This window comes from Akebia trifoliata, chromosome 3 (assembly GCF_017979445.1).
Source record: "Akebia trifoliata isolate Shusen 1 chromosome 3, ASM1797944v1, whole genome shotgun sequence".
Taxonomy (NCBI): Eukaryota; Viridiplantae; Streptophyta; class Magnoliopsida; order Ranunculales; family Lardizabalaceae; genus Akebia; species Akebia trifoliata.
The window spans coordinates 58437427-58447972 of NC_141377.1; the positions used below are offsets into that span (position 1 = coordinate 58437427).

General features: G+C 37.1%; 1 protein-coding gene across 3 annotated transcripts; it reads right to left on the bottom strand.

Annotated features, from left to right (window-relative positions):
• Window positions 1-1965: 1965 nt before the first annotated feature.
• LOC147408385 (uncharacterized protein At1g51745-like) lies at window positions 1966-8945 on the bottom strand. 3 transcript variants are annotated; one of them, XM_086437366.1, is made up of 4 exons: window positions 8185-8918; window positions 5096-5292; window positions 4250-4519; window positions 1966-3655 (listed from the first exon to the last, which is right to left on the bottom strand). In XM_086437366.1, the coding sequence occupies exons 1-4, from the start codon at window positions 8376-8378 to the stop codon at window positions 2412-2414; spliced, it is 1905 nt and encodes a 634-aa protein (XP_086293492.1). In that variant the 5' UTR covers window positions 8379-8918; the 3' UTR covers window positions 1966-2411. The 3 variants fall into 3 exon arrangements, with proteins under 3 accessions (XP_086293492.1, XP_086293491.1, XP_086293490.1); XM_086437365.1 differs by having other exon boundaries at window positions 1966-3628; window positions 4250-5292; window positions 8185-8945; XM_086437364.1 differs by having other exon boundaries at window positions 4250-5292; window positions 8185-8937.
• Window positions 8946-10546: the final 1601 nt, after the last annotated feature.

Below are 10546 nucleotides of genomic sequence, written 5' to 3' on the forward strand. Positions count from 1 at the left end.
GGCCTAAATTAGGATGCCCATGTAACACAATATATATTGGTTCATTGGAGTCATTAGGGGCTTGTATTTATTAAAGAATCTCAAAAAAATATATATATATATATATATATATATATATATATATGGGTCAGGTTCAAGGGCCATATGAGAAAACATATGAGAAAACTTTCGTTTTTCAAAATAAGGGTTAGAGGTTTTGGATTGAGCTGATTTTTTGCAAGGATGGTCACTATGATGAAAAGATCATCCTCACAAAAAATCAGCTCAATCAGAAACTTCTTAATCCATCAAAAGTGATTTACAAATTAGTGATAAAAATTGATAAAAAATCGACGGTCCACATTCTAAATCACTTTTAATGGGGTTAGAAGTTTCAGATTGGGCTGATTTTTTTTTTTTTGGATGATCTTCCCATCATAGAGATCATCCTCACAAAAAATCAGTTCAATCCAAAATTTCTAACCCATATTTTAAAATTTTTTGAAAAACGAAAGTTTTCTCATATGTTTTCTCATGTGACCCTTGAACCTGACCATATATATATATATAGAGCGGTTCAGCAGCCCCATTATGGTGCCACGCATTTTTCAAAACATGGGTTACAAGCTTTGGAATGAGCTGATTTATTGTGAGGAGGATCTCTATGATGAGGAGATCATCCTCACCAAAAATCAGCCTATTCCAAAACTTCTAACCCATCAAAAGTGATTTACAAAAATTGGATGGTCCACGATTCTTCAACTTGTAAACTTAGGTTAGAAGTTTTAAAATTAGCTGATTTTTGGTGAGGATGATCTCTTCACCATAGAGATCATCCTCACAAAAAATCAGCATATTCCAAAACTTGTAACTCCATCAAAAGTAATTTACAAAAAATGTATGACACCATGTGTGGCACCATAAGGGGCTGTCGAACCACGCCCTATGTGTGTGTGTGTGTGTGTGTGTGTGTGTGTATATATATATATATTGTTGTCTACCATCTATTAGGCTCCCATCATGACCGCTTATTAGTGATCTGTTGTTGACATTAACGCTTCTTTTAAACTTACGTTGTTTCATTTTTCACAAAATAATGCCCTACTTGTTGGATTTGCACTACTTTACGAATAAGGATCTCATAGATAGATAGAAAGATTTTACGACAAACGATAACTACAATATATTATAAATAATGAAGGGTTTAATTTAAAAAATTAATTAAAAGATAATTTTGAAGATTACATAGTAAAAAAGATATTTTTGTAATTTTGAAATCTAACCAAAGTGATTTTAGGAATAAGGGATTGCAATTTTCTTGATTTTTGACCAAAATGACCTTAATTATATTAAATTTAAATGTTATGATAAGGGCATGTTTAAAACCCCTTGTCACCTCTGTACCTTAAACAGATGCACACTGCACTTTATGATGTGCGAGTTAGTCCTAGTTCTTGTAGGAAGAATGGGAGGCACATGGCAAAACCTGCTTTCTTTCACACTTTATGAGTCTTTGCCTGCCAGATGAATTGAGAGCTCTACCTCATCAACCAGCTGGCACACTTTCTTCACATACATCTTTGAGTTCCCAAGCAAGCACAGCTTATAGATACATCTCCAGCTTGAAAGTTGTGTATCATACATCCTATGCCTGCTTCAAAATGCTTCAAAAGAGACATTCCAACTCCAGAACGAAACACTGAATTTTTCGAATTGTCTCAAATCTTTCTGAGTGAAATATTGCCTTATTATGTAAATCTCACTTTTCTTGGCGGTCTAAAAAGATCCATAGTGCTGCTAGTGAAAACTGAACTGCAAATGATGAGATGGATGACGAAGAAGATCATCCTAACAACTGCTGTAAGCTATGAAGTTTTTCAAGAAGGTCATAATCAGAAATTGTTTGTATAAGCATAGAAACCTTAGTCCAAGCAATTCTACAATAAATTTAGAGATATATGTAAATCAACACAGAAAGGATGGATATAAATTCCAATTTCTGACCCTATTGTATAAATGTTATTAACGAAATCGTCTATTTCTATTTTTGATAAAATGGCTGGCAACACTGACATACTAAACAGTTGCATTAACTACTTTACATGAGGAAGCCAGTCCTTCAGTCCACATTTATAAAAATAAAAATATAAAAAAAAAGACCTTATCTTTGGACTGAATCTCTCATAAGGTAGTAGTTTCGCAGGAAGCATCTGCATCAATATCTAACAAGCAAATTGTGATAGAACACATAAGATTTATGCCAGAATAAAACTTACATCACTCTTGATGAAGCATTCAGAGCACGAACGGGTTCAGTGGCTTCATCCGATTGAGAATGGCTGACTCACCTACCTCATCCCTATGGTTGGCGAGTGGCATCATTCATTGTAAATTGGGAATTGATCCCAAATTTAACAATTTTATATCGGAACTTACGATGGCTTCCTTTCTGTATCACCATGGATCGGAACACTATGACATGATGTCCTAGATGGAGGCCTACCGACTGCTTCCAGTAACCTACTGAATGCAAGTTTCACAGGGATGCAAGTTACTGTAGGCAGCCCAATCTCAGGTTTGATCAACCCACCCAAGCTACTCTTATTAGCAAGTTTGGGGTACCCAGCCTTGCTTCCGAGTTTCTGTTCGGTGGCAATTGAAGATAGTGTTCTTGTTTTCTGACTAGACAGGCTTACTTTCCTTGTTGGCTTCTTTGGGCATTTCCTTTCTGTTGGAGGCCGATGAGTGTTAGTGAAGCTCTTCCTCACTGGTTGTGCCTTGTATGGAGGCTTGCACTCGGGATCTGAATTTTGAGGAGGATCAGCAGCCACATCACCATCTAATGCCGTCGAAGGATGAGGACGTGGGACTCGATGCATGGCTGTCCGTCTGCCAGTCCTCCAAACCGGGGTAAGCGCTGCATTTCCATCATTATCGATGGGTTCATCACTGAAATAATCAGTTGTAGAATGAAGTAGATCAGTGGAGCCGTCTTCTAATGCTTCAATTTGTATTGGATGTCCTATTATTGCTTTCCCATTCAATCTACTCATCAGGGAAACCAGAGGGACATGTTCCCCTTGATAGCTTGCTTGGACCTGCAAATCCACGTCTACCAACATGGGTTCCTTCCCATTACCAAGAAAATGGCCACCATACATTGGATCAAAGCACTTGCCTGATTCATCCCAGTACCCTCGATGAAGCTCATTGGCCTCCCAAACTGAATCTTCTTCAGAGTCAACAATATCAGTGTTTCTTCTGCCACGATCTTTTGAATTTGCTTTTAACATTGATGGGTATCTTCTATTTCCAAATCCTAACTTTTGGGCCTCGTCATAGTCATAGCTTAAAGCCATACTTCCATGGTAGAAGCCTTGTCGTGGGGCCCTTCGATTTAAGCTGTTTGCCTTGCCTTCCAAATATGTTCCATGAATGGACCCATTGGTAGACTTTCCATCCAACTCCACGGGCCGCTTCAGTAAATTACGAATGTTTCTTTTCCCTTTCAATTGCCATTTGGACACTCCCAGATCAGCATCTGCAGTTTGATCGTGAGTATGAAAGTGAGACATGTAACCGGTAACTGCTGACTCATCTAGATCCTCACTGCTCATACTTCCTTGTTGCCCTTGAGAATTTCTTGATCCTGCCACTCTCAGAGTCGGATCAGAATCTGTACAACCGAAAAAAGGGGGAAGAAAATTGAATTTTGATCAATGAGAAAGCAGAATGCAATGGCAAATCATGAAAATAACTTGGAAATACTGATGCATTAGCTTTAAAAAAACTAAAACAATAAAATGAACTTAATCAAATGGAGGACAAGAAAACACGGGTATCTATTTTTGTTCAAGAAGTTCCCAGTAAGGAAAAATATATATAAGAATAAGAATTGGATACATAAGTCATTGCCAAGAACAAAGTTCATGAACAAATAAAGGGTTAAATAAATTGAGAAAGTTGTAAAATCTATGCCGCAGTTTGGAAATTACTCATGCATAAATGAAATCTTAACTTTCTTTGCTGCTGCAAACCAACAAGTAACATTCTTCGGTTCTCAGCAGTGACAACAGAGGTCAATCAATCTAAGTGAGACTCACCCAAACTCATTCCCCTAAAGCTAACCTTGCCAGTCCCAACTCCCAAATTCACTCTCAAATTCCACTAACAGTTCACTCTCACACCCTTTCTTTTAAATAGGCCAAGTAGTAAATTTAATATTCAATCCAACGGAATGGAAAAGCTAAAAGAGAGTTCAAAATCTAACCTGAAATTACAGCTGTCTCTCCATTCATGTCTGGATCCAGAAAATCACTAAGAGAAGAATCAGATTCTACCTCCTCCATCAATCCAGAAGTGTGCTCTTCCACCAAAGAACCCGGTTGGAGATGACAGCTATCTGTTCCAAACTGGGATGGTGTTATCTGCTGCTGTTCAGAGGGATATTCTGTATCATCCAAACAATCACTTGACGCAGGCAGATAGACACATCGGCTTCTTTTTCCTCGGTATACTCCTCCTGTCTGCTCCTTTCCTCCTTGCATAGATAAAGAAACACCATCACCATCAGACAGCAAAGATTGAGAAGCTGACAACTTTGCACTACTTTGTAATACTTGAACAAGAGGACGACGTCTATCACGTTTCTTGACAAGGGATTCCTCAATGAGACCACTTTGTGTTCTTTTCCGTTTGATGGACAATGAATTTTTACCATTCCTAACATGGTTCCCACTTCCCATGCTTTGAGCACCACTAGGAAGAACATGGTTATCAACAGAGAAAGGTTTCCGAGAACCCTCAGAGACAACTAAACCAGAAAGCTTTCTCTTTGAGGCAATCCTGAGCCCAAAGTCCTGCAAACCCCTCATCCGAGGTATAGCGGCTTCAGAATTATCATCTTCCAAGCTCAGTTGTTTCCCATGTTTGGCTTTTTGACCATGTAAAGTATTGTCCATGCTCTCTTCCTCAAGAGAAGAATCCAGTCCCTTGGAAAGCGACTGAGATTTGAGATTTACAAATTTGCAATGTTCATTCCCTAAATTTTCTGAAGTGGTAGCCAAATCTTTTTTCAAAAGCATGGCCATTTTATTGCTTGCACATTTAGCAATACCTAGTTTCTGCTGTTTCTTCTCCAGTTGCTCCCTCTCAAGCTCAAGAGCGTGTAGAATAGCATCTTCTCGGCGTGCATATTTCTCTCTTTTCTTTATAGGAATGCCCTGGGAAGATTCTGCTCTTTCAATACAATCATCGAATTCCCCACACCGAAATGCCTTTACACGCTTTGATTTCTCTAAATTGTACCAGTCCCTGAAAACAGATTCCAAACATCAAATTACTAATGATCACACATAACTCAAAGAGATAAAGAAGAAAATCTAGGTGCTTGTATACATGAATGGGATCAAGTTGCAAAGTGAGATATATATTTTAAAACAATTGAATAGTGAAACGTATCAAGCATGAGAAGCTGAAGTAAGACTAATGTGGTCACAAAGAGATTCAAAATACTACAGCCATTATTATTTCTATTTTATTTTTATAGGAATAGGGTTAGTGGTTGGCAAATGAAGTTGGGTTCAAGGGGGTTTGAACCTAGACGTGGGAACAAACTCCGCACGTCTTACCACTTAACTAAGTTGGCACTTCAATACTACAGCCATTAATGAAAATGGAAGAGTAGACAATAAAAGTAAGGAGCCATAAATAACAGGAGTTCATTAAGCATTTCCTGCAATACATACTCTAAGGGGAGTACCCACCATACTCGAGCATCAACTAAATGATATTTCTTCTTCAAGACCTTCCTCTGTCATGTTTTTTTTTTCTGATTGATAAACCTGTTTTTACCATCACCAATATACATGACCAACTAAGCTAGCTGGCACCTTGGGCAGCACTGCTTTCAATAGAAGTGTTTCTATGGCATCAATTAAGTATCACGGTTGTGATATTGATTTTTTTGGTGACCAAGGAGTCCTTTTGGGGGACTAGAACCACTTCCACAGGCTGTGCGGATTGAGGTGAAAACAGTTTTTGTATTCTTGATAAAGAGGAGTTAATCTTAGAATAAACATTTGAGTAATTGACTTTAAAAAAAGATATATTTTTGTCCAAAAACTTCCAATTTTCATCCCATCTGATTTCCTGCAAAAGCTAAACGCCAAATGCAGGGTTAGGCAGCTTCCGCTTCTACATTCTGTAGGAATCCAGAAGCTGAGTGCCTACCAAACAAGGTTTGGAACCTAAAAGTACTTTTGATGGGTGGGAAGCTAACCACCAAAGCAACAGTAGTACGCTAACTAGCAAATCTAACACATTCTTGACAATACAAGTGGCCCTAAAGAGAGAGTACTTCATTTCCTCATTTGCAGACCTCCTTTCAAATAGGGTACCAAATTCTTTCAACAAGGGAATGGGCGCCAAGAGGAAGACCACGGTATTTAACCAGAACGGAAGTCAAGGCACAACCCATGCAATCATCAAAAGCTTCTCCACCCAACCAAAAGGCTCTCTAAAATTGATAATTAGGCACACTTCACCTCAAAACACCAACAAATGCTTCACAAATTCAAGCTCGCTGAACTTTGGCTACACAAAAGATTACAGTATGGTAATTATTGAAAAAGTAATTATAGTATGGTAAGTGGATTCAAGGGTGACCAACTCAAAGAACCAAGTTGCTATCAGAAAACTTTAACTAACAACTTTCCAGGAGATAGCTTGGTCTAAGCTCTCCAGAGCTACCAAAAGAAAGCCAACTAGGGAGTCATTCATCATTATTAAAATATTTAGGCAAAGCATGCCATTGCCTAGCCTTTATTTCAAAAAGAATCCCATTATCCATGTACCACATTCGAGAATATCACACTCAACATGGTTGTACACTTTTTAAAGTAAAGAATGTATTTATTCCTTGCCTACCGATTTTTTATCGTTGAGTTCACGCATTACTTAGCAATAAATGATATCTTAGATTTGTTTCACAAAAAAACTACAATGATTTGCTCCTTCACCACCTCCTTCATTCTTGAAAGACTTCCATTTTCAATCAAGTGCAAAAGGGTCCAAGATCAAACCAACAAAACTCGATACACCGTACCTCAAACAAGCACAATATCAACCCATCATCCCTCATAGAATGAGTTTCATTAAAAAGGAAATACTCATTTTAATAATGGCCCATTCCTAGACTATAAAAAATGGCATATTCTTTTCCAAGAAAATCATGTTCCATTAGAGGTAAGAAAATAAAATCTATGAATGAGCAACAGTGGTGGATAACAATATAGACAAAATATTGCATACACAAGAACCTTTGTGATTATTACTTCATGGATAACTAAATTGTTATCTAATAAAATGCCTAACCAACAAATATAAGCATCTCATCTTCAAATAATAGACAGTGAGGTTATGGTACCTTTGCTAAGAGGTGGAGAACGCCAAAAGGATTTAAATTCTTAATTCTTTACTCAACATCTGACAGTAACCTTCGATGCAAAGAATTATAGGGAGGATACTTGGAAAAGACAATCCCATTCCAAGGAGTCAAAAAACTCCAACTTCTATCCCATGAGAGTTGTTTCAGCTAGACTAATAAAGGCAAGAAACACGAAACTCATAAAATCTCCAATGACCATCATCATGCATTAACTCAATGCGTCTCTCAAGTTTTTAGCTTTAGCCATCTATTAAGTCGTCGCATCTAAATTTCCCTGAGGCCTAGGTGAAGGTTAATGAAAAGAAAACATGTATCATACAAGCCAATGTCCAATAACACACATTTTGCATATTCTGCGATATCTATCTTGGCCTCATGGTTGGGTCTGTGTTTTTTCCATATTTCTTTTTTTGTTATTTTTGCTTATACTTGTAAAAAATACAAAAGCAAACAATCACTGAGTTCTGGCAGCAAATAAGATGCATGAACAGCGAAATTTGAATAAATAAGATATCCAGTAAATGATAAGTCTTCAATCCTTAAAATTACAATGAAGAACTGAACTCAGTTTAATTCTACTAAACAAAAGCAACACAAATTAAAGATCCAAAAATTCTAATAAACAAGGTAATTCAAACACCAACTTAGTCCACTTAAAAAATCATCAAAAACTGAAGGAAAAAAAAACGGATAATAATTCACAATCCAGCAATCAACATGAGAGCGATTAACATAAAATTCTAAAAACTGAAACTTACACACTGGCATCTTCTCTTCCAAGAAGCTTAACTGGAGTTCCAGATCTCGGTGACATGAGATGAGAAGCTGAAAGCTCGTTAGGTCCAAGTATTTTTCCAGGCCACCATGATCCGTTCCTGCGTCGAACCCAAACTATAGTACCGACACTGCAATCAACCTCACCTCCCGATCCCAAACCATCCGATATTCCCATCTCTCTCCCTACCTACCTAAATGCAACTAACAAACCCTTGTAAAGCAAACCCTAACAGTTGATTCGTTCGATCACAAACAACCTAATATCACTGATCTCCTACTCAACCTCCTGCAAAGGAAATAGCGAACTCGTAATGGCGCCAGAGGATTGGAGACCACCCCTGTACGGGCTTTCTTCTGGTTTCTAGTGTTAGGGTTTCCATTCAAATCCCTGCGAATTTCATATCTAAGGTTTCAATTTCTTCGATGGTTCAACGACTTGCATACGGCAATGGGTCGGAAAGGGTTTTCGATCTAAGAACAGTTTTTTCTCTCTCTAGATCTTTTGTCGTTAGGGTTTCCATTCAAATCCCTTCGAATTTCATTTCTAGGGTTTCAATTTCTTCGATGGCTCACGGATTTGCAGACTACAGATCGATCGGAAGGGTTTTCGATGTAAGAACAGTTGTTCCTCTCTCTCTCTCTTCTCTCTCTCCTTCGTTAGGTAACCCTAGGTTTGACTCAAGGGTTAGATTTAAATCACAGTTGGGAAATATCGCGAGTTGAGCTTTAATTTCTCGTCATCTTTTGGTACGATACGTCAATACCAGTTTACCACGTGTGGCCTTCGGTAAGCGTGCTCCTCAATATCTCATGAAGCGATCTTTTCGCAATATGAAAATAACGAGCAGTGATTTTGTACATCGCGAAGTAGTAAATTAAATAGTACCGGTGTTTCAATCAGAGAAGCTACGCGCCCATCACTTCTTGGACAGTTCAAATTTTGGCTGATCTATTCACTGTAAAAGGACTATTTATTGTGGGACCCACAAAGATGGACGTCTCACGCGCTTTTCAATTAGTAGCTTATAGATGAAGCTAATACAGAAAGAAACCAAAGATATTGTCACAAATATTTGTCTTGGGTATTGATATGTTCTATATCGCCACGTGGCATACTATTTGATTCAGTGAGCATAAGGTTCTGTGGATCCAACCCAGGTCTCGTCCAACTAAGCTGTTGACTGTGATATGCGACCGGCTGTCTTTGTAAACGGTGTTTTTCTTTGTAACTTTTTTTTTTTTTTTTTTTTTGTTTTAAAGATGGAATGCAAGTCATCCTCATATTGGAGGCAACCGGACAAGAAGGTCAATCCGACATGTAAATGTCATTTAATCTTTATTTGATTTGGTCTTTCATTAAATGTGTGAATGGGTTGGTTGGGGTTGGGGTTGCTAAGGTACTGAGTTAGAGTACTGGTGATGATGTGCCCATACGTCATATTCTATCGAAATTGTGATAGAATCATAACGTATTAAATTTGGATAATTGATATTGCCACACCAACTTTTACTAACACCACACCAATTGTGGTCAATTCTTTAATGATTTATAAAGGGTTTGGTGCGGCATTAGTAAAAGTTGGTGTGGCAATAGTAACCCTCTAAATTTGTTAGAGGCAGGTGTCAATGGTTCGGTTATTAAGAAACTTAAAACCATAACCACCATATTTATTTTTATTTCGGCCTTGTCGATTCTAGGTCAGATTCTAAAACAAATGGAATCAGATCCAAAACTACCAAAAAAACATAGGTACCCATCGGTTCTGATTCTCAATAATCGAATAAGAAACAAAAAATTCAAATTAGTATAAAAAAAAATTTCCTCTAAAAAAATTAACATATTAACTACAAAATTACTAACTCAGTTATAACTTGTTGTATTAAAAATAAAAATTATTGATTTTTTCAAAAATAAAAAATGCATTTTAGTTAAAAGTAATACATTTTTTGAAGATATAATTCATTTTAAGTTCCAATCGATAATTTATATGAAAAATTAAAGAAAATCTAATATTATGTTAGGAATTATATTTATATATAAAATCAGTCTTGACCTAATATAGACTTACCCAATTGTCAATGGATTGGATTTGGCTCTTAATATTGAGATCCGATTAAAAACCTGATTTGATGGATCTGATATCGGATAAATCTTATATCCGATCCGATCCGATCCTAATTGAGCTGGTACCAATTCAACCTTGATCTAGTTTGACCAAAATCCGTTGATAGTCCTAGTACCTTGTTAACTATCTCCCATTTTATTTTTGAAAAGTTCACGAATTTTTCATTTTGGTTTTAACTATTATGAATAATTCACAGATTTTAAGTCTGAAAAGAATA

What these genes read in the sequence shown, in the direction of transcription:
- LOC147408385 (XM_086437364.1), bottom strand. Translation starts at nt 8,378, where the DNA reads ATGGGAATATCGGATGGTTTGGGATCGGGAGGTGAGGTTGATTGCAGT. An exon ending in GGAAGAGAAGATGCCAGTGT is followed by an intron (nt 5,293 to 8,184) that starts GTAAGTTTCAGT and finishes ATCTGTTTTCAG; the next exon opens with GGACTGGTACAATTTAGAGA. An exon ending in AGAGACAGCTGTAATTTCAG is followed by an intron (nt 3,656 to 4,249) that starts GTTAGATTTTGA and finishes TCGGTTGTACAG; the next exon opens with ATTCTGATCCGACTCTGAGA.